Source organism: Heterostelium album (assembly GCF_000004825.1).
Source record: "Heterostelium album PN500 unplaced genomic scaffold PPL_contig13, whole genome shotgun sequence".
Lineage (NCBI taxonomy): Eukaryota > Evosea > Eumycetozoa > Acytosteliales > Acytosteliaceae > Heterostelium > Heterostelium album.
The window spans coordinates 192,083-219,074 of record NW_008805090.1 but is presented as its reverse complement, the minus strand read 5'-3'; the positions used below and the strand labels follow the sequence as shown (position 1 = coordinate 219,074).

The 26,992-nt window shown below is 29.9% G+C and overlaps 8 protein-coding genes and 1 non-coding gene across 9 annotated transcripts; 4 read left to right on the top strand and 5 right to left on the bottom strand.

The window, feature by feature from the left end:
* Window positions 1–273: 273 nt before the first annotated feature.
* On the bottom strand, window positions 274–3,360 carry PPL_05883 (ankyrin repeat domain-containing protein; the record flags this gene model as incomplete). Its single annotated transcript, XM_020576753.1, has 4 exons — window positions 274–1,502; window positions 1,683–1,879; window positions 2,000–2,367; window positions 2,407–3,360. 4 exons carry the CDS (start codon window positions 3,358–3,360, stop codon window positions 274–276), a joined length of 2,748 nt encoding a protein of 915 aa, XP_020433165.1.
* A 4,192-nt stretch (window positions 3,361–7,552) lies between these two features.
* On the bottom strand, window positions 7,553–8,885 carry PPL_05882 (enoyl-CoA hydratase/isomerase family protein; the record flags this gene model as incomplete). Its single annotated transcript, XM_020576752.1, has 3 exons — window positions 7,553–8,233; window positions 8,305–8,670; window positions 8,691–8,885. 3 exons carry the CDS (start codon window positions 8,883–8,885, stop codon window positions 7,553–7,555), a joined length of 1,242 nt encoding a protein of 413 aa, XP_020433164.1.
* An 876-nt stretch (window positions 8,886–9,761) lies between these two features.
* On the top strand, window positions 9,762–10,686 carry PPL_05881 (uncharacterized protein; the record flags this gene model as incomplete). Its single annotated transcript, XM_020576751.1, has 3 exons — window positions 9,762–9,833; window positions 9,981–10,330; window positions 10,425–10,686. The coding sequence occupies 3 exons, from the start codon at window positions 9,762–9,764 to the stop codon at window positions 10,684–10,686; spliced, it is 684 nt and encodes a 227-aa protein (XP_020433163.1).
* Window positions 10,687–10,780: 94 nt separating this feature from the next.
* On the bottom strand, window positions 10,781–13,866 carry PPL_05880 (uncharacterized protein; the record flags this gene model as incomplete). The annotated part of the gene is made up of 5 exons (XM_020576750.1): window positions 10,781–11,055; window positions 11,115–11,268; window positions 11,344–11,489; window positions 11,550–11,962; window positions 12,002–13,866. The coding sequence occupies 5 exons, from the start codon at window positions 13,864–13,866 to the stop codon at window positions 10,781–10,783; spliced, it is 2,853 nt and encodes a 950-aa protein (XP_020433162.1).
* Window positions 13,867–14,357: 491 nt separating this feature from the next.
* psmD3 (26S proteasome regulatory subunit S3) lies at window positions 14,358–16,162 on the bottom strand (the record flags this gene model as incomplete). The annotated part of the gene is made up of 4 exons (XM_020576749.1): window positions 14,358–14,778; window positions 14,880–15,088; window positions 15,186–15,480; window positions 15,552–16,162. 4 exons carry the CDS (start codon window positions 16,160–16,162, stop codon window positions 14,358–14,360), a joined length of 1,536 nt encoding a protein of 511 aa, XP_020433161.1.
* Window positions 16,163–16,746: 584 nt separating this feature from the next.
* PPL_05878 lies at window positions 16,747–16,819 on the top strand. Its single transcript has one exon. It is a non-coding gene; the product is annotated as a tRNA-Ala (tRNA).
* Window positions 16,820–18,401: 1,582 nt separating this feature from the next.
* On the bottom strand, window positions 18,402–20,272 carry PPL_05877 (uncharacterized protein; the record flags this gene model as incomplete). The annotated part of the gene is made up of 5 exons (XM_020576748.1): window positions 18,402–18,835; window positions 18,910–19,054; window positions 19,343–19,402; window positions 19,481–19,828; window positions 19,982–20,272. 5 exons carry the CDS (start codon window positions 20,270–20,272, stop codon window positions 18,402–18,404), a joined length of 1,278 nt encoding a protein of 425 aa, XP_020433160.1.
* A 366-nt stretch (window positions 20,273–20,638) lies between these two features.
* PPL_05876 (uncharacterized protein) lies at window positions 20,639–22,816 on the top strand (the record flags this gene model as incomplete). Its single annotated transcript, XM_020576747.1, has 3 exons — window positions 20,639–20,992; window positions 21,068–21,312; window positions 21,415–22,816. The coding sequence occupies 3 exons, from the start codon at window positions 20,639–20,641 to the stop codon at window positions 22,814–22,816; spliced, it is 2,001 nt and encodes a 666-aa protein (XP_020433159.1).
* Window positions 22,817–23,089: 273 nt separating this feature from the next.
* PPL_05875 (ALG-2 interacting protein X) lies at window positions 23,090–26,743 on the top strand (the record flags this gene model as incomplete). The annotated part of the gene is made up of 8 exons (XM_020576746.1): window positions 23,090–23,123; window positions 23,177–23,460; window positions 23,548–23,734; window positions 23,912–23,988; window positions 24,073–24,279; window positions 24,352–24,833; window positions 24,915–25,029; window positions 26,699–26,743. 8 exons carry the CDS (start codon window positions 23,090–23,092, stop codon window positions 26,741–26,743), a joined length of 1,431 nt encoding a protein of 476 aa, XP_020433158.1.
* Between the last annotated feature and the right edge of the window lie 249 nt (window positions 26,744–26,992).

Here is a 26,992-nt window from a genome sequence, read left to right as displayed (position 1 = left end):
ATTCTAATACTACTACTATAATACAAACGATAAATAATAATAAATCAAATCTATCAATTTAAACTAATTTCAGTAAAAGAAGATCAAACAACTTAAAAAAAAAAAATATAAGTAGAAAAAAAAAAAATTGGAATATTTGGTGATTTCTATTTCGTTTTAATACAAAAGCGATGATAGAAACTGACTATAGTATTTTGTTTAATGTATTATACTAAAAATATAATATTTTTCTTTAGACTATTGTGAAAAAAACACATTGGAACCAAAAATAATTCAAGTTCCACTGTAATCTTTTAAAAACTTTATTACCTCGGTGTGACCGTTTAATTCGGCATTCTCTAGTGCCTCGTCTGTAAAACCTTCGGTACGGTTTGTCAGTAGGTATTTGATGACATCGAGATGACCTTGATGTGCAGCGTCATCTATTGCTTGATGAGTACAAACTGCATTAGTTTGATTTTTTGTCAGGTATTCAATTACATCGAGGTGTCCTTCATATGCAGCATCATCAATTGCAGCCTTTGAACAACCTTCTGTACGATTCTCGTTCAACCATTTTACAACATCCAGATGCCCCATGTATGCTGCGTTATCCATTGCCTCAGTATCACACCCTTCACTTCTATTTTGATTCAACCAGATGATGATTTCTAAATGGCCGTGAAATGCAGCTTGATTCATGGCGGATACAGAGCAAACACCAATATTATTATTGTGAAGCCATTTTAAAATTTCGATATTATTATACTCTGCTGCCATGTCCAACAGTTTGTAAACACCATTCTCGAAAATATGAGTATCTTTGTTTACTCTCTTGAGATACTCTAGTACAGCTAGTTGATTGTGTTGCACTGCTTCGACATACATGTTGCTTGATCCTCTCAATCCATAGCCATGTTCATCTAACCATTCAATCATATCAATTCGGCCAACTCTCACAGCAATGTCAAATGTTGTTATACCGGTTGCACTTCTCTTTCCCGATGTCTTTGGTGCCAAGTATTTCAGGATCTCGATGCTCTGTGAAAGTGGAACGTACACGAATGCATGATCGTAGTCCCATTGCAACTTGTCAGTCTCTGTTGAGAAGCAACTCTCGATATACTTTATGATCTCCAAACGACCATACACAGTAGCGTAATACATCAAACCATGAGAGTTGTACCGAGATTTCAACATAAGCGTCTTTTCTATTTTAATCTCTTCCACTAGATATCTTATCATCTCTAGACTACCGATATACGCAGCATTATTTAATATATTGAAATAACGAGGGTCAGTTAACGGTTTATTCTTGGAAATATATTGTTTCAACAGATCGAAATAACCATTTCCTGCCATCACCTCTGGAGTTGTCAGTAGTTGACTCCATTTGTAACGTCTATCTAAATTCTTTCTACCAACAGATTTATAAACATATGAATATATATGATTAAATATTAATCTATTCAATACGATATTATTGAATATCAAATTAAATAGTGATTTGTCCATCATCGATTCTGATACAAATTATAATTGAAAAACTAAAAACAAAATGAATTCAAATCACTCGTGATATTCCTAAAAGATAAACACAACATTTGAGTTTGTAAAATATATTAAGAATATATTCTTAAAAAATTATCAAAATGACTATATATTCTTTGTGTGTTTTATTATTGGTTAAAATAATGAGTAACCTCTTGTAGTTTCCCAACTTAATCCGTCATATGACTGTCCTTGTATTCCCATGCCATCAAAGGTGAAGTCATCATCATTGTGTATATCTGATATATTGGTTGCGCAGTCTGTACTGTAGTAATATTGCTTGCCATCAATGCTCGTGCTTGACTTTGATTCTTGTTGTTGATCCTCCTCCTCCTTTTGTCGACTCCCTCTTTTGTACCTTGACTTTTGGTGTGTCTGCTGATCCCTGTTTCCTTAATTTAAATATAATAATAACTATAGTTAGTATATATGTCTACCATCCTTATCTTTAGTGATAATAAATAGTCACCTTGGAGATGAATGCCAGCTTCTTTTCTTTTTCCAAAATTTCTTTGGTGTTGTTTTCGGTGGTGATGCCGATGATGTTGTCTTTTGTTTAAATGGTGATGATGATGATGATGATAATGTAGGTATTGTTTTCTTTGGAGATGTAAAATTGTTATTATTATTATTAAATGATGATAATGATTTGAATGGTGTAATATTTGATGTTGTCATTGTGTTTGTTGGTCTTGGTAAAAGTTTAAGTGGTGTCAATAATCTTAATGAAGATGGTGATGTTGATGATGCAGCAGCTGTTGTTGTTGTTGTTGTTGTCGTTGTTGTCGTTGCTGATGCTGTACTTGGAGACCTAATCTCAGGATATCTAAGTGCAGGCTTATAAAACTTGTTCTCCCATTTCGAATCGTCACATACTTCCTCGAGATCTATTATCTCCTCAAGATTCCTTCTATACCCTACATTATCAAATGTCTGATTCCTACTTGGATTCTGTGTAAAATCTATATCTTCTTCTTCTTCAAAATTATCATATTTTTTTATTTTACTATTATTATTATTATTGTTGTTATTATTGTTATTATTATTATTGCTATTAATCATATAATCGATATCATCTATATCTTCATCACCAATAAAAGATAATTTCTTTGATTTTGGTGTTGTAGTTATTGCTGTTGTCGTTGATGATGACGATATAACTGATTTAATTCTCTTATCTTGATGTTGAATTGGTTTGAAATCATCGTCACCATCATCATCACTATCAATTGTTTCTGCTTGGTCTATATACAAATGTTGTTGTTTCTTTGATTTACTAGTTATACTACTACTATTTTTATTACTATTACTCTTTGATTTATTATTATTATTGTTGTTGTTGTTGTTATTATTGATTAACCTTTGTTCATTCTTTACTCTGATGTTACTTTCAATTTCATATTGATCTTTAAGTTCTTGTTGAAGATGTCTTTGAAAATCTGATGAATCTATTTTCTCGAAACAGACAGGACATTCTTTATATTTTTGTTGTTCATTTTGTTTTATCTTTTCTTCTTCTTCTTCTTCTTGTGAAGCTAGAAATTGAAACTCATCATCTGATGTATTATTATTTGATCTTATTGCATCATTATCATTACTATTACTATTATTGCTATATCTGCTAATACTACTACTATTATCGTTTTTGATTACATTTTTTGAAAGTTCTGTTGGTGGTGATGTTGTTGATTGTTGCAACAATGAAGAGTCTTCAACAGATAAATCGTTTGTTACCACCGGTGAAGTTGTAATATTAAAAGTATTTCTTGGTTTATGAATATATTTATCAAGTGAAATAGATTTAAGCTTTGCAAGCTTTTGTCGGTCCATTATTATCTACTTATTGTACCACAACCATGGTTGTCTTTAATATAAACTAAAAGCAGTTCACTATTTTTTTGTTAAAATTGCGCTTTTTTTTATTTTGTTCAATTTTTAAAAATATTTTTAGTGTTATCAAACAATTCAACATCACTTAGCAATCCTGGACCCTTAGCTTTCATCTTCTGTATTTCCTTGTTTGTAGTTTATTTTGGAAACCATTGTTAGAATGGATGGAATTTTAAACTACACAACAAACATCACACCTTCTCAAGAATAAAAGCATAATATATATAACTTGTTTAATATTTTTAATTATTAATAATATTAATATTAATAACAATAATTTATAAAAGAATTCTTTATTTAAAATTAATTAAAACTTAAAATACTATTATTATTATTGATTGGCTTGGGTTGTTGGTCTTACAATAAGACCAATGTGTTTGAAATGTTAAAAGGAAAAAGGTGAAGGTTGGGTTGTAAAAAAAATTGTAAATTTAGTCGATTTCTAGTTGATTTTAATCTATAACTTGATTATATAGTTGTAATTAATGGAGAGGATCGACGGGATGCATTATTTATATTTATGGGAGTGGACAAAGTCCGCCCTTTACTCTTGGTAGTGGCATTATTGTTGTTGTTCACATTGGAAGGGGTGACAGAGTAGCATCTCATGCTGCAAAAGTCAAACTTGCGTTGACCCTTCTCGATGGTGATAATTGGTGTTCTTACGACTCTGCTGCATCCAGTGCAGAATGTAGATGATGATTGGTAAAATTGTTGTACTTCCATTTTTGTAAATTATTATTTCTTTTTTTTTTTTGTTAAGATTAGATTTAAATTGTTTGTTGTTGTTATAAACTAGTTGTAGTGGTAAAAAGAGAAGTAGATGAATGTACTTTCTAGGATTTTTGTTTGTGTAGCTAGCAGATTTGGCTAAAAGATTGAAAAACTCTCTGAGAGGTGTGTGGTAATGTTAATCGACTCCAATAAATACGGACAATGAGAAACCAAAGCAATATGAAATAATATTGTTTGCAGTGAGGATGGAAACCATTTACTAAGGTTGAGGTCGATTGGGCAGCACAATTAGAGAGATAGTTCCAAAGCGAGAGGTTATTCTTGTTGTGGAGAGGTAGATTGGTCGGAAAAGGATCTGGAAATCAAGCTCTGAGTTTACACTGTTGTTGTTGGTGGTGTATGTATTAGTAATGGTGAAGTTACAATGACTGAAATAAGAAACATAAAACAAAATAGGTAATTTGTGGATAAAAAGATAAAAAATCTAAATGTTTGTTTTTGTTGTTGTTGTTGTTGTTGTGTTGTTGAATGCAACCCAAACTTGGATTGAATTTCTTGTTTGTTTGTTTGTTGTTCTGGTTGTTATTCACTTTGATAAGCAAACTAAAGATTATCCATATTTATCAATTGTTAAAATTTGGTTTGCAGTGTCAGAACATTAAAAAATATTTAGATATAATTATTAAAATAAATTATTATTTGTTTGTTAAAATATTTGAAGGTGGTTACTTTGTACAATAATATTACTAAATGTAATATAGCTATTAGATGTTATTATCTTGATAAAACATAAATATAAATTATAGGTGTTAGGTAATTAAAGAACTAGTAATGTGCACCTGTAAAAATAAAAGATGGATAGGAAAATAAAATGGAGTGGTGTTGGATAGTAGTAAATTCCAAAGTTGTTCCTCATGTATTCTATTTGCAAAGAGACACACTGGTAAAAGATATATCTATCAGATAGATTTATAAAACAAAAGCAAAATAGCAACAAATGAATAAAATAAATGTAAATTAATCTTGCCTTTTTATATTTTTATTATTATTTAACAACAACAATAAATAATTGGAAAATGACAAAAAGACAATAAATTAAAATCGACTATTTAATTTTGGCACCTGGAAACAAAAGAAAAAACATAATGTTGTAAATAATAATATTATTATTATTGTTGATAGTTTAGTTTAGTTTAGTTCAGATTTGAATTATGTAAATGGCGATAAGTTGATTGGTTGTTAATTGCTATTTGTTTAATAGCTCTAGATGTATTTGATTTTTAATAACATCGTTTGTTTAGTGTGTGTCTTATGTCTGTGTGTTGTGTGTGGGTGTGCGCGGTATTTGAGAATCATATGTTTGATTTGATTAGTTTTCTTTTTTTCTATTTATTGCACTTTTGTTGTTATGAATGTTTTCCCATTCACCCGATGAGAGTAATACCAACACATCAACATCCAATGTTCTGACAATTGATAATTATCTTTCTACTACTATAAAATTAAAAAATGATAAAAAATGGAGAAAGAACACAAACCCAATAAAAGTAGTGTAGTTATATATAGAAAATATATATAAATAACTTCTTTCATTCTTTTATTTTTATTCATTCATTCATATTCACTCTCACTCTTCTTATTTCGTCCAGAAAAAAATAAAGAAACTATATCACTTCTTTATTTATATAATTGTGATTGTCATGTGTTCCACATACAACCAAATACAATTATCTACATATTTACTCTCTCTTCTTTGTTGTTGTTGTTATGGAAATGCAAGAGTTGAGAGATGAGATGTCTGTGTGAGTGTGAGGAATTTGGATTTTGGTCTGGAATTAACAATGTTGGTGTGGTCTACTTTCTTTCACACAACATTATTTCATTTTTAAAAAAAATTATTGTTATATAAATGTGGTAATGTGTTATAATGATGGTTTGTTTTTGATGATTTGATTTAAAAAAACGATAGTTAATTATGATGATAGTGGTAGTGGTAGTAATAATAATAATGTATGGATAGATTATCTTTATATATAAATATATATATATATATATATGATTAATAATGATGATATTATTCCTTATTTATTTATAAAGTGTATGGAATGAGTGTTTGTTGTTTTGGTTTACTCTTTTTGTTAAGGTTGTGTTCAACACCAATGTCAATGTTGTTTGTTTGTTTTTATCGCCAAATAATAATTTATCAAAACACTTTACGCACACGATAAGTGATTTTGTTTATACACACTGTCCAACTAAAATGATTACTAAGACTTTTTAATAGTGCTATCAATGTAAAAATTCAGAGATATAGATGATGTTGCTATTGTAACATCCACTATTTATATTTCTATTGGCTAATAATTTGATGTTGATTTATGATTATGGTGATGATGATGTTTATTTAATGAACTGAAAATACGATTTGTTAGGTTATTATTAAACAACGTTGTTTAATCGTATGACTTGATGATAATATAATAGTTTGTTATAATTATAAAATACACTACCGTACAAAAATATAATATTATATTATATCAAACTAAACGAATAAGTTCTGATTGATTTCGATTTATTTATTGACTGTTCTGTTTATGATTTGTCTTTAACAAAGTTGTTAGCTAGTTAGTTATGAATAACTATAAATTTGTAATGATATAAGAATAATGTTATATTTATTTGTTTTTTTTTTTGTTTGATGCAATTGGTAAAATAATCAGAATGCTATTTTTTTTTTTAAATCATACAAAAAAAAATTATTCAGATTTTGCCTTTAGCTTCCCCATATAACTGGTGATCACAAAAACCAGAGAATTTTGTAAAAAAAAATTCCAAAAAAAACCAGGTATTTTTACAATCTGGTTAGATTTGAATAAAATTAAAATTAAAATTTTGATTTTTGAATGGTCTTGGTGTGTAGGTTTTTTTTTGTGGGGTGTGAACAATTAATTGTTTACTTTTTAAACCTCAACCTGTTGTTTGTTCAAGTTATTTTTTAAAAATTTAATTTTAATCTGTTTTAATCTATAAGGTTCGAATGAATTCATTATATCTTTATAATCTATCTAACTTTTAAAATCACACGTTATTTTAGATTACTGAATAATACAAAAAGTGTTTATCATTTTTTATTTTTTTAACATTAATTAACTTCCCTCATTTCATTCTTTTAAATTAAAGATTGAATGATATGAGAAGTTACTTTATTGATTTTTCTAAACATAAAGTTGTACAACTTGAGTAGGTTAGATTATGTTATTATTAGATGAAATGATTTGATTGATTTGATTTGATTTACTGCTTTTTTGAATTGCAGAGGAACTCCAAGTTAGAATTCCATGTGTGTGAGTGTAATTACTGATTATATAATTATATTTATAAAGTAAGGGATGCGTGCTTAGATATCCAATTCTTTTGATTCATCGAGTCTCTCAAAGTATGAATTGATTCTCTCGGGTGTGACTTGATCAAAGCTTGGTGGATCCCATTTAGGTGCGTTGTTTCTATCGACTAGTGCGGCGTGCACTCCAATTCTAATGTTTTCTTCATGTGTCAGTCTGGTACCCAGTCTCAGATCCATCCTGAATATCTCATCGATTTCCATGGTCAGCGCCATTCTTATCGCTTGGAAGGTGATCGCCACACTGATTGGCGAAGCATCGAGTATTTGTCGCAACGTCGTCTCTGACCACTTTGGATTGATCGGGTGTTCTGCTCTGATCAGCTCAATCATCTGTTGCACCGACTGTACGTCAGCACCGAAACAACGCTCTATCGACTGCCTATTCGGTTGAATGACCGACTTCATGGCATTGGGATTGTTATCGGCAATCGGTACTTGCTTACGCCACTTATTCAATATGAATTCGACCTGACGTGGAGTATCAACAACATCGCCAGTCAAATCATCGATCATTCTCTCTAGATTGCAACTCTCAACAAAGTGCGATCCAATCTTTAGTTCCATCGAATCTCTCAATCCTATTCTAGCGCCAGTAATCGATAGATACATTCCAACGGCACCCATTCTTGAAGTAAAGTAATTTGTACCAACATCTGGGAAGTAAGCAATTTTATTCTATTTTTTTAAGTTAGTTAGTTAGTTAACTAAATGATTAAGTAATATGATGTAAAAAGAAAGTAACATACTTCAGGCATTGCCCATAATGTTTTCTCAGTCATCACTCTGTAGTCGGCATGAATCGATAGACCTACACCACCACCCATGACAATACCATCGACTATTGATATCAATGGCTTTGGATAGGTATGTATGAGATGGTCTAGTTTGTATTCTATCTTTGCAAAGTTATGTCCCATATCGGGTGTCGAAATGAATTGTTTGATATCACCACCCGAACAGAATGCCTTACCAGGTGCACCTACAATCATAACAACCTTTACATTTCTATCATTCTCATATAAACTAAGTAATCTATGTAATTCAAAAAGCATATCTAATATTGAACATTTGAATTCAATTAATATTATAAGCAATAAAAAAAGAGTACTAGTCTAGTAAAATCAATAAATACTCTACCTATCAATAAACTATTTAATGATTTAGCTCTATTTATTATAATCTTTCTTGCACCATTTTCAAACTCTTGATACAATATAGTTTTGTCTTCAAGATTTGATTGTAAAGCTGGTGTTATAGATTCTTCTTGACCTTGCATACTAGTATTATTATTAAAGATATGTGAAGTTATATTTATTATTCTTTCCATTATGTTACATGTGTGTTTGAATCAATATGAATGTTTTTTATTTTATTTTTGCATTATTTTCATTTAAACAAATGTCAGTCATTCAGTTGTTGGATGATCTGCTTGAATCGAATAAAAATTACTCAAATTATCAAGATATTTATTGTTTTAAGAATAAAAACAATTTACATAATTTAACATTATAAATTCAAAAAAAAAAATGTAAAAAATAAATAAAAATAAACAATAATAAAAAGAGATCCACTATCACAAGATAACAATTGATTGATTAGTTTAATGATCTGCCAGAGTGTTATAATACCATCCTGTTATTTAATCTATTTTTTTTGAATTTATTTTTATTTATTTTATAGTTATTGGGGGTATTATGATTGGGTGTGGGGTCAATTTTTTTCACTAAAAAAAAATATAAAAAACCAGAATTTTGAACTCACCTTTGACTCACCTTATAAAAAAAAAAAAAAACTAACGCTTCCTTCGTTCCTTTAAAATACACATACTACACTATTTCAATTATTTATTATAGCATTACAGATCAATAAGTACTTTTACTTTATTATTATTCTATTTCTATTGCATTGTTTTGTTTGGTATAAATTGTGATATCAACATTAAAACTGTTTGTTTTTTTTGAATAACTAAAAACTACTTCAAAACTCGAGCTAATGTTGCATCCATCTATACCATTACTACACATCGACTGACCTCTCTAACTTAGTTTATATAAATAAAAAGTTTTTATTTATTTATTATTATTTTAATATATTAAATATTTATATTAAACTAAGTTTGAATATTCTTACTTTATAAATCTTTCTATTATTTTTTTCTCACTATTTTTTTTTAATAATTAATTAATTACAATTACATTAACAAATGGAAACATTGGTTAAATCATTACAAGATCAATTCGCCAAACATGGTTTCAATATTGTCGAGCCATTCATGGTATGGAATTTTCTAGACTATTCCAAAAATTATTTTGGAAAAAAAAACATTACTTTTTGGAAACTTTCCAATATATAGAATATAGTTATTTATTAATACAATTATTATTTTACTATTAAATCAATCAAACATAAATAAATTCAATAGGTAAATGATTATAATAATGCATGCAAATATAAACTTAATAACCTTGGAAATGAAAATGCAATGGGATTGATTGTTGGTTGCAACAAGGATTTCTGGAGCTATTTCACAAAGTACATGGAGAGTCTAGATTCGATTCCAAAGGATCCGATGAATTCGTTCTGCTTCGCCACGATCGAACACGTGTTGGCAACGAATGAAGAGGCACAGAAACATCATTACGATGTTCGATACGACTGGAATTCAGTACAATCTGGAAAGTACGCACACATGCAGACTGCCGGACATTTCGCTGGTGTCGCATACTACGACCGTGACGTCATGTGGAGTATCCATCCGGTCTACGGTCTCTGGTTTGTATTCCGTGCGATCGTGGTGTTTGACGTCACTTTCAGTGCGCCGAAACCAACGCTACCACTCTCACTCTTTGCCGAGGAAACGAAACAGGAAATGGTGCGTTGGACCAACGTCGCCATCGACGAAGGTTGGAGCAACCTGGAGACACGCCTCAAAATTTGGAGAATCATGTCCGCTCGGTAGAGACAAGTACAAGTACGAAGGTGACATGTTTGATTTCTTCTACCCGATAGCAAGAACTTCACGTTCCGTATTGGAATCAATCATGCAAAACAAACTTAACAAAAGTACTACTACTACCACCGATTCGACAAGCTCTATTTGTTGTTCAAATCCAACAACTACAGCATAATTAATAAATAATAATCATAGTTGAATAATAACAATAATAACAGTATAAAAATAATAATAATAATAATAATTAGTTAACAGTAGCTTGCAAAAATTTATTTCGATAGTGACTTTATCCAATGATTATCAAGTTGCGACATTATAGATAATAAAGCTTCTGTTTCAGACATTAGACCAACAATACTCTGATAGAAATTAGAATATTGATTATATTGATCCCTCTGATCCTTTCTATTAAGAGTCAATTTGTTTTCGAAAATAGAAGAACCTTTTTCATTCATCTGTTTAATTTCTTCGGTCATACAATCATATAGTTCTTTCGTTAATGATTTAAACCAACTACTTTGAAATGAAAGTAACAAATTTATACCTATTATAATGTAAAACATAATTAATATAAACTTTTTGCGCCAAATTCCAATAACTTACTTGAAGGTAATGACTGTTTAAATTGAGATACTAATGATAAGATAGTTGATAGACTAATCGATTGCAAGGTCATATTGATTATGCTTTTCTTTTCATTGAATTTCAATATGAATGGATTATCAAAACCAACGGTGAACTTGTAACTACATGAACTCTTATGAGTTTGAGATAAATATATTTAGTATATTTCTTTTGATATTATTTAATAATATAACATTAACATTAATACCTTATTGATTTCTTCATCATATTTTTGACCTTCAAATATAGTTTTAATTAAATCATCAAGATATTTAATCGATAATATCGTTGTATTCCTCTTGTTGATTGCAATTGTTTTGGTGTCAAACAAATAGAAACATAATTCAATTGGATCTAAATTAAAGTTTTAGTTAATTAATTGTAATTGTTTTTAATTATAATAATAATACTTACATTGATTTAATTGATATAAACTATTATTTATATTTAGTTTAAATTGATTTGTATATTCTTTTTGTAGTGTAAATGATTCTAGTAGTGACAGATGTACCTCTTGTGTTTGTTGTTGTTGTTGCTGTAATTTTTGTTTGTTTGAAGTATTTGGTTTACTAAACCTCCATTCTATCATCAAATCAATAATGCTTGATGGATCAAAACCAAGTGGTAGTGATGTCTCCAAAAGAATTGTAGTATCTTCACCACTCTTTAGTTTCCAACCTCCTTTCTCATAAGAACCATTACCATATGTATAATTTGATTTACTCTCTATCTTTATACTCTGATTCGATAAATAAACTGATTGTATAATAATAATATCACTAACAAACAAGAATAAGAATATTAAATAAAAGTTAATAAATTTGTAACTAATATATATATTTGTATTTATCTATATAAATACATACTTTAAAGATGTTTTAAATGTAAATAAACTATAGAGTATATTGTTTTTAATTGATTTCTCAAACTTTTGAAGTTTAATAGTGTTTGATAATGGTAGTTTCGATGATGATGATGTAGAGGTTGTTGGCTTTGGATTGGTGTTGTCGTTACCAATGAGTGAAACTAGATTCGTTGATATGTCACTTGGCCATATCTTTCTATCTTTCAGAGGATTGAGTTGTGTATCAAAGTTGGAGTTGACAGATCCGAGTGAATCCAATACACGAAGTGAATGCTCCAATAGATTGTCCTTTGCTTTCAGTGATGTTTCCAATTGCGACAGTTCGACAGTTGCCTGATTACATCGACTATCCAACGATTCGAATATCTGATCCATATTGAAAGTCGATTGTTTATTATCAACATCTGAACCAGGTTGATCAACCATCATCGTCGTCGTCATTCTATCATCACTTTTGTTATTGTTGTTATCTACATCTGAAGCAGCAATGAATATCCTCTGTTCTGTATGATACAGATTGATAAGTGATAAACAAACTGACTTGGTTTGTGAGTGTCTAATAAGCAGTTGATCTTGTCCTTGACTAAAGTAATCGTGATACCAAATATCCTTGATCTTGACCAGTTCATTCAGTAACGAACGATTGGCAATACTATATACATGAACAAGATCATTACTGAAATGAACGACCAACACACCTTTTGACCATTTATAATTGACATCAATAGATTCCATTGATTCTTTCTTTTCTGTTTCATCAGTGGCTGCAACAACATCATAATCGTATGGAATATTCAATAGATACGATTGCAGAGGTGTAAATGGTATCGAGATGAAAATATCTTCTTTTTCACTATCAGGTTGACTAATTGTTATTCTGCTATTTGTTGTAATAAGATAAATATAGCTATTCTCTTGGTATCGATAGCTTGTAATTGATAAAATTTCATCCTCTTCAACGCAAAGAGCTGCTTTGCTTTCGAAATTTCTAACTTTATCTCTAAAACCAATTTGTTGTCCAATATTTATAGATGAAATATACACCATCTTGTCTGATATAGTTTTATATATCACAGATACAACCAAACCACCACTACCATATAGTATATAGTCATCATTCAATATATAGAAACCATAAATATATATATCATCTCTTTTTGAATCCAAAGGAAATGGTTTACTTGATATCTGTAGTTTATCATCCAATGTATATATCACTATGTCATTATTATAATAGCTTATAAATGTTGGACCATCTAATATTACTATAGGTTGTTGACTACTATTCTTGCTATTATTATTTGTTGTAGTTGTTGTAGTAGTAGTTGTTGTTGTTATTGTTGTTTTAGATATTTCTTTAAAAGTAATAGAATCAAATGTTGTTGTTGCTGTTGATTCGTCAGATGATGATGATGAATCATCTAGATAACCAAGTAACAGTTGATTTGAAACCAATTGCAACAATAATACAATATGATATTGATTATCGAATCGACAGTAGACTACTGATGTTTTCAACAGTGATTTGATCATTAGATCTGAAGACGAACGAATTTCAATGGTTGGACCTTTATCATAGGATGCACTGTCGTATACACCTTTGCGATTCACCGATGACAATTCATTTAGCTTTTCCTTACTCTCTCCACTCTCTTGTTTAATAGATATAATTGAAACACCAATATCAATTAACGTCGATGATGAACTTGTTGGTTGTTGATCTACTTTTTGTTTTTTATCATTATCTAACTTTATACTCTTATTACTAATATTATTATTACTATTTTTACTGTCTGTGTACTTTGACTTTTTTGGTGCAATCATCACCAATTTACCTTTTATCGATTCATAATATATATTTGACATTATTATATACTAACAAAAACAAACATCTTTTAGCTAAAAGGTGGATACCAAATTTTGATAACTTTGTGAGCAATTTCCAAGTAAAAAAAAAAAAGAAGACAGTTATAACTCATTTACCTTCATTCTTTTAATATGATATGATATCATTGTCATTGTCATTTATATCTTGCTTTATTAAACAATAAATAAATAAAAATAGGTGATTTATTATTTTTGAATAATTGTTTTGTTTATTATTTTGTTTGTTTAAAAATGACAACATATAAGGTTAGGTTGATTATAGTCATTCAAGTTATCTTTGTTGTATGTATGTATGGTAATTTTGATTATTATGAGTATTGAGTATATAGGTGTGGTGTAAAAGTTTTTGAATTTATGATATATTGATCTACATGTGTTGTTGTTGTTTGTTTGATTGGTTTGGTTGATTAGTTGATTTGATTAGAATGTGGACAAGTTTGTTGGTGTTGGTGTTGTTGGTTATTGATTTTTTAGAAATCAGATTCATCACCATTCTCTGAGCTCTCTTCAGCTTGTCTCTCTAGTTCTTGCTTGATGGTTTTGGCGACCTCGGCAATCTTTTCGGTCTCGGCTCGGCTGAGGTCTGGATGGAAACGCATAGCCTTGAGAGCGTCGTTGTGAATCTTCAAGCAAACATCGATACGCTGTGAGAATGCAGCCATTGGCTCTTGAGTGGAGTAGGCATCGATATTCTCGTTGCTCTGGAGGTATCCCTCTGCCTGGTTGACCGATGCTTCGATGACACCGTCCTTGATCGACTTGGCAACGATGAACATCATATCCTCTGGAGTACCATCAAACTTTAGCTTCTTACAGATATCTTGGAATGATATTCTAGAGTATGCCGAACAAATCTTCTTTAATCCTGCTTTAATTACATTGGTTCTAAGTCTATATTATTATTATTATAACAATCAAACAAACAAACAAATTAATATTTATAGTTTTAACAAAATATACATAAAGATGTTTAAATTAATTATATAACAAACCTTTGGATTAAAGTAAAAGTATGATCAGATTTGAAGAGAGATGAATATTGTTCAATGACAGCATGGAATGAATCGAGATCACCGACTCTAACCGATTGAGTTAGATGATAGTACGGCTTCATTGCACCCTTTAAGATCTTTTGACTAAAGATATTTCTCTCTGGAATCTCTCCCATCAACAATTGAACAATACAAAGTAATTTATTTACCTATTATATATATATTATTGATAGATAATTGTTAGTTGTTTTTTTTTTTTCTCCTTTTAAATATTTATATTAATTAATTTAACTGTTAGTTACTTACAGATCTCTTAAATCCGATTGCAGAATTTTGAGGTGCTTTACGAATAGCTTGATTTAAAAAGTTGTAGGCTTCACCGTACTCGAGTTGAATTGCCTTGATACGACCGAGGTAATAGAGATAACGAGCATATTGATTACTGCTTGCTTGCTCTGGGAACACTGTATTACTGACAAGCTTATGAGCTTGATCGATCAAGTTGTACTCTAAATAGTTTCTCAACAACAAATTCAACAAGGTTGCCTGTCCCTCTTCATTGTGTCTCAATGTAGCAGTTCTAAGTGCATTCAACAAGAATCTAAAAAGATATAAAGAAACAAACAAAAAATATTTAGTATATATTAAACTTAAATTAACTACTCAACTTACGGTCTAATTTGTTCGATATTATTAACAAGTTGATAGGATAAACTGTAGTAGAAGAATACTTTTGAGGAGAGTGGGTATAGTGTGATTCTGTTGTTGTTTTGGATGCTCTCGACAAGTGCAGTCGAGCAGATGGTTGCTTCCACGTTGTGTTTTGTGTCGATCAAGTGAATGAGAACGAGAAGGTGGAGATATGCTTCGACTTCGAGAGTTACTGATGTTATGGTGGCAGCGGTGGCAGCGGTAGCGTTGGCGGTGGAATCGATGTCCATCTCGTTGTTGGTGACAGTGACAGTGCTTCCAACGTCTTGCTCCTTGAGTAGCTTCAAGAGCAACGCTTTCTTGTTGCCGTCGGGCAGTGTCTGTGAGATGGCGGCAGCCAACAGCTTCGAGTTGACACGCTTACGCAGAGTGGTAGTCTGACGCAAGACACGTGTGATGTATCTGTTCTCTTTGGCGTCGACGCCACGCTCTATCAACTGACAGTTCTTCTTGATGTCGGCCAGTGTGAGTGCTGCGGTCTCTCTGACTGCATTCTCTTTGTCTCCCTTCAGATCGGCGGCTGAAGTTGGAATATCATCTGTCATCTCTACTTCTTTCATATTGCTTGACATATCTCTCTATCTTTACTTTCTTTTTATATGTATGTTATTAAAAAATTCCTAATAATTATTAATCTGTGGGTCAAAACTTTAATCTATCTACAAAAAATTAATTTCTAATATTTTCAATTCTATCTAAATAATATTATTATTATTAAATAAATAAAAAATGTAAAATTAAATTAATTTATAAATTGTTTTAAAAAAGTTTGGTGTGATGATCACCAAAATGACTAAAAAAAAAATTAAAAAATTAAAAACAAATTAAATCGTGAAGTTCACTTGAGTTATAACAGTCATAATTTATTTTGATCAAAATAAATTATGACTGTTATAACTTTGTATAAATTTAATAAACGTTTAATTAATTAATGAATCAATAAAACAATATAGATTTTTAAATAACAACCAAATTAATAATTTTTCAATTCAGATTGGATTGTTTTTGGTATCAAAGCAAAGTTAAAACAAACAACTTCAACAAATATTAACATTGATTTTGAGTTATAATCTTGAAAGTAAGAAACAACTTTATTACACAAAAATTAAAGTTGTTTCATAAATTTCATTTAAAAATGAAAATTGGCTTCATCAAAGGGCTTGTAGCTCAGATGGTAGAGCGCTCGCTTAGCATGCGAGAGGTAAAGGGATCGATACCCTTCTAGTCCATATCAGAAAATAACTTTTAAAAAAGTGACTAATACGAAATTTCGATGAAAACTCGTGGAAAATAAAAAATAAAAAATAAAAAAAATAAAAAATAAAAAAAATAAAAAATAAAAAATAAAAAAAATAAAAAATAAAAAAAATAAAAAATAAAAAATAAAAAAAATAAAAAATAAAAAAAATAAAAAAAATAAAAAAAATAAAAAAAATAAAAAATAAAAACATAAAAAAAAAAAACCAAAAATTTAATATTTTCATCGATCTATAGATACAAGTATTTAAAGATCTTTTTCTTTAACAAGTCGTGTTACACCATCGAACAGAGCAACTCCATCATTCTTTATCTTAATTGTTAAAGTATTCTACATTTAAAATCATATAAAGATAAATGTTATAATCTTTATACATTAAAGATCAAATAAAGTTAAAACTTAAATCTTTACAATATTTATTAACTTTGTTTTAATGTATTTAATGTATTTAATTATACATATTATTTGAATATTATTCGTATTTGAAAATATAAATGGATATTCAAAATAAATATTTCTTATTTTGGACAAAATATTAGATTAATTTATTTTCCTATTTTATTGCTACAATGAAATATACACCATTATCTAGATATTAATCCAGATATATTCATCCAGATATAGAACTGCAATAGAATAGAAAAAATATGAAATCAAATTCTGAAAATCACAAAACAAGTAAAATTGATCTACTACTAAAAATATATATATCTTTAAAATTTGTAAGAAACACAATAAATTAGATCCAAAGCCAAAAAGTGTGGTGAATTGAAGATTTAAAAAAAATTCTAAACTTGTTAATTATTAATTTCCCGATTAGAAAGAAAGGTTGCAAACTATAGATTAATATTTATTCTATATTAATTTTCAACACGCTGAATACTCTATTACTATAAGGAGTTATCTTATACTTAATTAGGTTTTAATATGTATAATTAATTTCATTGGATATGTCATATGTTGTCTCACTGTGATAATGTAATAAAGTTAAATAAAGAATAAAGAATGAATTATAATATTTAATATCTTTTGTACTTTACATCATTTAAGTTTAAAAATGAGTATATATTAAGTTATAATATTTATCTTTATTTAAAGTTGAAATAAAGTAAAATTTGAATAACTTTTTAAGTATTGTTAGATCTAATATATACAAGTAGGAATTTATTACTACACTATGAGGTGTAGAATCAATAGTTGTTCACCATTACAATAAACCACTACAATAGTTTGATTGCTAACATAAAAGATTGTGTTACTGAATGACACTTCAATATTGACTTAATGATTCTAATTGTACAATCTTTAAATAACATCATTCAACGACAAAGAAAACAACCACCTGCAGTCCAACATTTATAAAGACCAAATCTGTTTCCCTCTATTAGAATCTAAAAAATTTATTATTTCTAATTTAAATTACACAATAATTCTTTTAATTCTAATCTTGGGAAGTTTTCACCATAGTGATGGAAACTCTGGATCAAACATCAACAATCTATCAGAACTACAGTCAATCTACCAACCACTTTAGTTATAAATAAAATAAATTTTTAATGACATTTATTACATTTGCAAATAAAATCGTATTGACTTTTAAGTTGAGATTGTCGCTCTTTGGTTGGTAGTGTTACATCGCAATAGTTGTTCAATAGCTCCTGACCAGCTTTGATATTCTTCTTTGCTCTGAAAACTACTTTGTTGAATGTCACACCATCGGTTCTTTCATTGCAAATCTCAACGTTTGGTTGACAAGAGTGATTCATACACGAGAATATTGGATACAATCCAATACCCCAAGAGTCAAATATCTTTGGTTGTACAGGTTCTGCCACCTTTCCAACTTTCTTATTCTTTGATTTCGATTTACTGTTGTCGCTGCCAATTGATTTACTAACAACTGTTGGCTCTGGTGCTCTTACAACTGTTGATAAAACATTAAAGTTTATCATACCTAATATACTATCATAGAAACTAATACTAAACACTTTATAATTAAATAAATAAATGTTAGAAATCTAATAATTATATTCTTTTCCAAGTATTAAGTAAAAACTTTACATTTATCAAACTCCTCCTTTAGAATTGTATCAATCTTGTATTGTATGGAATCATCTTTCTTTAGACCGTAGGCCTCCTTGAGTAAGTCAACGAGTGGTTGGTATTGTTCTTGTAGTTCTGTGAGGTTGTCGCCAGTGAATCTATCCTGTTGTTTCATCAGAGGATCATGTCTCAGATGCTGAGTATTTCCAAGTGCCAGATTGCAGTTCTTTGATTTTCGCTCTTTCAAACTCTGACTTATTGTTGCAATGATCTTTTCGGCGAGCAACAATGATCCGGCGGTAGGTGCACTCGAAACCATTTGTCTATATTTTGAAATGGGACCATCCAACACCGATTCACTTTTGCACATCTGTATATGATATTGATTCCAACTTTCAACTCTACACGCTTCACTACAATACACAGCATTACATCCACCGTTACACTTTACTCTATTTTCATTTTCCAATACAAACGACATACAATGTTTACAAATCTTTTCTGAATTAATCTATTTTAATTTAATATTTAAATTGATTTTGTTGAATAAATTTAGAAATTATTTTTGTTAGTAAATAATAATAAATACCATTAAAGTTTGTGGACTAATTTGATATGAATATGGTAGATCTGTGAATATAATTTCACCTTTCTTAATGTCAACTCTGGCGATAAGAGATTTCTCCATTACCTTGTCTTGGTATTTTAGATCCAGCTTTCCATAGTGAGCATCGTTTCCACGTAGAATTGGTTCGTAAAACATCTTCATCTTGCTATTGTTCAGTGCATTGGTGGCATTGGTCAACATTATGTTGTGAGCATTCATAGTCTTGTCATTGGGATCAACCTTAATATAGACGATGCATTTCAAATAGAATTCTTTGGCCTCTTTAAACCTCTTTAGTCCAATACAACAATCACCTGCCCTTAAATATGCCTTTTATTAATCAAATTAAGAAATCCAAAAAAAAAAAAAAAACAAATCTATATCGTTAGTAGTCAATTCTATAATATATTATTATTATATTATAATATTATTAGTAGTAGTGTTAAGTCCAATTTATTAATAAATTTATAAATATTATATTACCTTTGCAAACTCAATATCGTTTGAAATCGAAAGTTTTGCATCCTCCAGAGCGTCGGAATAGTTTAACATTTGAATATTGGCAGCAGATCGATTACAGTACAATATAGAAATCAATGATTTGTGTGCCTTTACCTCTGAGTGTTTGAGCAAATCAATGGCTTCACTATAAGTCCTGTTTGCATCTGGCCATAAGTTTCTAGAGTACTCTTGATTTCCTTTTTCCTTTAAAGTCTCTGCCTGTTTACCTAAAAGATCATTATCAACTGAATCTAAATTATTTATTGATTCCATTTTTACAAGTGGTAGTAGTACTGAATAACTTTGTTATTTTTAGTAGTAATAGTAGTAGTAGTAACTGAGAGAGAATTTTAGTTGTCTGTCTGTCGATACTGAACAAATCAATCTATATTGTTGAGTCCCAAAGTCTGTTCGAAATCCCCACCAAAAATTTTTTTTTAAAAAAAATTAAAAAAACTTTTTTCTTTTTTCGTCAATTTTTTTCATCGCTTGGGTCTCTTGTCTTCACAATTAAAGGGAGGACTAGATTAGTGAGAGGTGTTATCTTGTCTAATTTAATTAATATCAATCATTTTAATTTAATTATTTATTTATTTTTTTCAATATTTAATAAATAAATAAATAAATATATAAAGAAAAATGGAAGAAGTTAAAACAGATTTTGAAGATAGATCAACTAAAAAGATTAGATTAGAAGATGGAGATGCTGTTACTGTTGCCGTTTCAAATGATAACAATGAAGATAAAATAGATAAAATAGATACAACTACAACTACAGATAAAAGTGAGGATTCAACTGTTACAGCTACAGACGATTCATTGAAACCAAAGGATTGTGTTGCTACAGAGAGTAAAAAAGTGAATTTAGTCGTCTTTGGTCTACCAAAGTTTATGGATAACACCAAATTCCAGAAATTATTAAAGAAAAACGATACTATTGTTGTAAAAGCTAAAAAGATATATCGTGAAACATTTGCAATCGTTACATTAGAGGTAAAGATTAAAAAACATAACTATAGTTAAATTTAGAGTTGATGACTTATCCTTTATTTTTATTCTTACTATTAGAATGCAGAATTGGCACAATCATTCACAGAGAAATATAATAATATGGAGGTCGAAGGATCAACTCTTGAAGTAAGAGAAAAACAAAGTCAAGCCGAAAGAGGTAAAGGCGCCAACGATAATAACAACAGCAAAAAAAGAGATAGAAATGGAAACAATACAAACAACAATAATAACAATAATAACAATAACAATAGTGGTGGTAGTGGATTAAAATTGATTGAAGATATTACAAATCCATGGCACAAGTAAGTTTTAATTTTAGAAAAAAAAAAACAAATCCAAGTTTGGAAAAGTGTGGAAAAAAAATTAAACAACATTATTTATTAACAAATAATTTTTAAATTTAGATTGGAATACTCAGTACAATTGGAAAAGAAAGAAGCAAATGTAACAAATGTATTACGTGATATGACATCTTCCATTAGAAAGGAGTGTACATCTCAACCTCAATGGCTACAGGCACTGAAGGGACGTGTTGTCGCTTGTCCACTCGAAGAGATTGTTCCATCGCCAGAGACTTCACACTATCGTAACAAGACAAGTTATACTATTGGTCGTTTGGAGGATGGAAATCCATGCGTTGGTTTCGCACTTGGTCGTACCGGTAATGGTGTCACTGTTGTCGGTGATCCAACTCCATGTCTTATTATTTCAGAGCGTTCAAACGCCATCCGTTTGCACCTCCAAGAGTATATCCGCGCGCATCCACGTCCACCATTCGACAAGACCACACACACTGGATTCTGGCGTCAGTTGAACGTGCGTGATTTCACTACCGGCCAAACAATGGCAACCGTACAGTTCAACCACCGTGGACTCTCAGAGGAGGAAATCACCGGCGAGTGCAACCAACTGATTGAGCTGTTTGCACGTGCCAAAGGAACCAAGGCAGAAGTTACCAGCTTGTCCGTCCAGCTCTACGATGGCGTCTCCAATGCCGCGCCAGTCGACTTGCCAGTCAAGATAATCGACGGACCGGAAACCATCGTTGAGAAGCTGCTTGGCAAGGAATTCCACGTGTCTTCGAACGCCTTTTTCCAGGTCAACAGCAAAGCTGCGGAATCGCTGTTTTCCAAGGTCACCGAATGGGCCGGTGTCAACGAGCGTAGCATCGTTCTCGACGTCTGCTGCGGTACAGGAACAATCGGCCAATGCATCTCAGACAAAGCCAGACACGTCTACGGTTTGGAGATGGCACCGGATGCCGTTGCCGATGCTCGCGTCAACGCAGAGCGCAACGGAATCAAGAATATCGACTACATCGTTGGCAAGGCAGAGGATACCACCGACAAGCTGTTGCAGATGATCCACCAGAACTACCGCGATGCCAAAGACGGAGAGATCATTGGAATCGTCGATCCACCACGTGCCGGTCTCCACCAGAATGTCATCAAATCGCTTCGTACGCTCGAGACCATGAAGAAACTGGTGTACGTGTCGTGCAACCAAAACTCATTGATTGTAGATGCCGCACGTCTCTGTAAAAGTATAACCAACACCATGAAAGGTACACCATTCAGACCTGTCAAGGCAATCGCTGTAGATTTATTCCCACACACCGAACACTGTGAAGTAGTTGTTTTATTTGAAAGAATTAACATGGCTGATACCACAACAAAATCAACATCATCAACAACATCAACAACAACAACAAAAGAAGAACCAATAACAAACACAGAATCAACAACCAAAATAGAAACAACAACACCCAGCAATGACAACCCAATTTTACCAGAAAAAGAAGAATAACAATAGCAATAGCAATAAATAAAAATTAAATTATTTAAAAAAATTAATAATATATTATATTATTATTGTTTTTTGTTGAATTCTTGTTTGTTGTGCGTCGATTATCGACACACTTTGTATTTTTGCATCATCTTACTTTAAAAGTAATTGGATGTAATATAAATGGTTAAAGTTTGTTTAGTCTAATAATAATTATTACAAAATAAATTAATTTATATTTATATAGATTATTTTATATGTATAATAGTTTTAAAAAATGAACAAGTTTATTAAATGAAATATATTAGATGTGAAGATAGAGTTGATTGTTTATTTATTTATTGCTTATAGATAGAGATAAATAATATCACATAAAATTAGATAGTAGTAATAATAAACAAAATATGTTACACATAGAGAGAAAGAAAACAGATAAACTTGATTTGTTAAATCTTTTTTCGAAATATTACACTGGTCCTTATTATTTAACTTATGGTTACTACACGGGAGTCGATGAAAATCAACGATTGATTCAACAATTGAACTCACTTAGAGAAGATGTAAGAAACTGTCAAGACATCACTGAAACCTCCAAAGAAATGACTTGGAAATACTATTCACTATTGAACATAGTTGAAAGTAACTGTCCAATCAATCAATCAAATGTATGTTTGATTTAACAACTAAATCTAACTAACTAACTATCTTTAATTGATAATTAACTAACTTATTTTTTTTTTGATTAATAATAGTATGCTATTAATTTCATATGGAGTGATGCATTGAAACAAAAGAAATATACGATCGGTAGTATTTACTTTGAGATGGCATCGGTTCTCTTCAACTACGGTAGTATAATGTCTCAGTTGGGTGTCTCACAGAATCGATCGACTATCGAGGGTATCAAGAGGAGTTACAATTTCTTTCAGATGAGTGCCGGTGTGTATGTCTTCCTTCGCGAGTACATCTCGTTGCATCCAGAGTGCTTTGGGTCGCCAGACTTCTCGTCGGACACACTCAACCTATTCTACAATACAATGATTGCTCAGGTCCAAGAGTGCATCTACGACAAATCGGTGGTTGACAACATGTCCAACGATATCCAAGCCAAACTAGCTATGCAAGCCAGTGCCTACTATGATGTTATCTATCATCATACAAATTCAAATGGTTTGAGAAACCTCATTGATAGAGTAAGTAGTAACCAAGTATAATAATTTGATCAAATCTCAAACATTAACTCTTCTAAATGTCTCTATCTATCTACTTTTTTTAAGTATTGGACATCGATATCTTACACCAAGAGTCTTTTATTTAAAGCGATTGCCAATTACAAGGTTGCCATCGACTTGGAGATGTCTGCAAAGTTTGGAGAGCAAGTCGCTCGATTATCACATAGTTTTGACTCTATAACACAAGCCAAGGCCAACATTCCAAAGAATGCACCAATTGAATTTAAAGAGAATATTGAAAAGTTATTAACTGTATGTTTATATAAATCAATCAAATTACAATTATATTTATAAAACTAATTATTACTTTCTAAATTGTTGTAGTTAATAACTAAATCTTATGACGTTGCCAAAAGAGATAATGAAACAATCTATCATGACTCCGTTCCACCTCCACATAAATTGTATCCGATCGAGAAGAAAGCAATGGCTAAACATATGAATTTGCCAGAGTTGGTTCCTAAAGAACAATTGATACCACCATCAAAATCGCAGGTACAATCATCTCCTTCAAAGCCACCAGCAGATATTCCATCTTCATTAAATAAATCGTCTTCCTCAATACCATCATTAGCACCAACAACCTCTTCACCTTGTAAAGAGACCCAAATAGTCTCAAGCTCTCCAACTACTCCTGAGAAACAACCAATCCAAATGACATCCAATACAACTCCATCACCAACAACACCTTCTACAGCAACAATAGCATCATCATCAACAACATCAACTATACCACCAACACCATCCCCAGCAACAACAATAACATCATCATCATCATCATCATCAAGAACACCCACTCAAATAGAGTAAGTTATTCTCTTAATATTAATTTGGTTTTTTTTTTATAAATTTTAATATTTCTAACTATATATGGTTTATTTGTTTAGGAACAATGTAACCAATAAAGAAGATAATAAGGAGAAATGTATTGAAACAATTACATCCGAACAAGAACAACAAGAAAAACAAGACGATTATCAAAAGATTGAAGTACAATGTCAAGTTAGTTCTTTAAATATTCACACCTAAATCTATTTCTAAATTTCTATTATATCTTTATTAAAAAATAAAATAAAAAAGGTTAGATGTGTATCTCTAAAAAAGATATTATGATCTCGAAATTTATCTATAAAACAACCATCATCAAACATTTTAAATAAATAATCACAATATTGTGCCTCTTTATTTTTTTTTTAATTAACCAAAAATGATCAATTTAAAAGAACTTGCAGATAGATAATAACACACGTAATCCTCTTTTAAAAACTGATCAGTTTTTTTAAAAAAAAAAAAATCAATTTAACAAAATTAATTATTTAATTTAAAAACCAATAATTAAATGGTTTTAAGTTTTTTTGTGAATAATTTGCCATAATTGGATAAAAAAATAGGACCACCAAGCATTCAACACATTATTAATAAATCCCCCCATTTGATAACCTCAATTACTTTGAACATGTTCCTCAAATATTAATAATAATAATAATAATGATGTGATATCACATTTTTGTTTTTTTTCAACAAAAAAAAAAAGTTATTAGTTTATTTTATAGTTGTTTAGTTTGTTACTATAATAATAATAATAATAATATTTAAAGGAAGTACTTGTTTTATTTGTTTTAAAAACAAACAAATCAATCAATCAATCACCAAGAGATTACCCCTTCTTTAATATAGATCACTAATTAAATTAAACAATCTAACACAGTGATGTATAGAGGTTTGGTTTTATTAGATACGACAAGATAATAATTATTTACGAACACAATCAGAAGGGAAATAAATCCACGCACCACATATGTAACCAATCTAATAATCACATGATTATTTTTTAAAAGCCAACAACCATTTATTATTAAAGAGTCTTTTAGAGAGTGGGTTGTGTGGATTGTTGTTGTTGTTATTATTTATTAAACATACATCCAAAATAGTTATTTTTCATCTTATTTATTTTAGTTTTCACAACTACTTAGAACCATTAAACATAGAAAAATAAAAAATAAAAGAAAGAAAAGGATAATAGTTTCAAATTTGAGCATAGAATAATAATAATATTATTAAATGAATATAAAGTATAAAGAGATTTCAATATATTAAAGTAAATTGTAAGTTTTATTTAATAAAATCACTTTTATTTTATGAATGTTTGAGAATTTTCAATAATAATAAAAATTAGGTCCATCATTTTCTTGGTTTTTTTGTTCTTATTTTTTGGGAGATAAGATAAACATTATATATATAATATTATTAAAAGATATAAACAGATTGAATTTAAAAGAACCACATAGTATAATATAAAATCTATCAATTTATTTATTGTGATCATAATCTTATCATCTACACTCAAAAAGAATGTAGAATGCACAGAACACAGTGTGATAAATATATACATAAAAGGAGTGTGACAAAGTAGTAGAATAGGAGTGGGGTTCAAAAGATAAGTTATAAAAATTATTAAATTTTATAATTATAAATCTTTTTATTTAAATTTTAAATGTTATTTTGTTTCAATCATCATGATACCCGGAAATTCAAAAATAATTAATTAGTAAACAAATGTCAATTAATAAAAGGGATATTTGAAGCTAGGTAGAATCAAACACTACAACAATATGTCTTGATTTAGTTATGTAATTTAGTTTATTTCATTAACCATTAATTAAATAGATAGATTGCACGATCAACAGAGTATGAAATACATATAATTCACTCTTAAATAATAATTTGCAGTGATATTTGATAAACACACCAATATCAACGTGTTTTTAATATAAACACTAAGCACACTCACACACAATCAAACAAGCAAACAAACGAACGCACGAACATACACCTATTGTTTTTATTAATATTTGAATATTTATTTATTATTATTATTTCTTTGTTTTTTTATTTTTATTTGTTTGTTAGTTTGTGTCTTTTCAATTATTAAATAATAGTAGTGATAACCCACTACCACTAACCA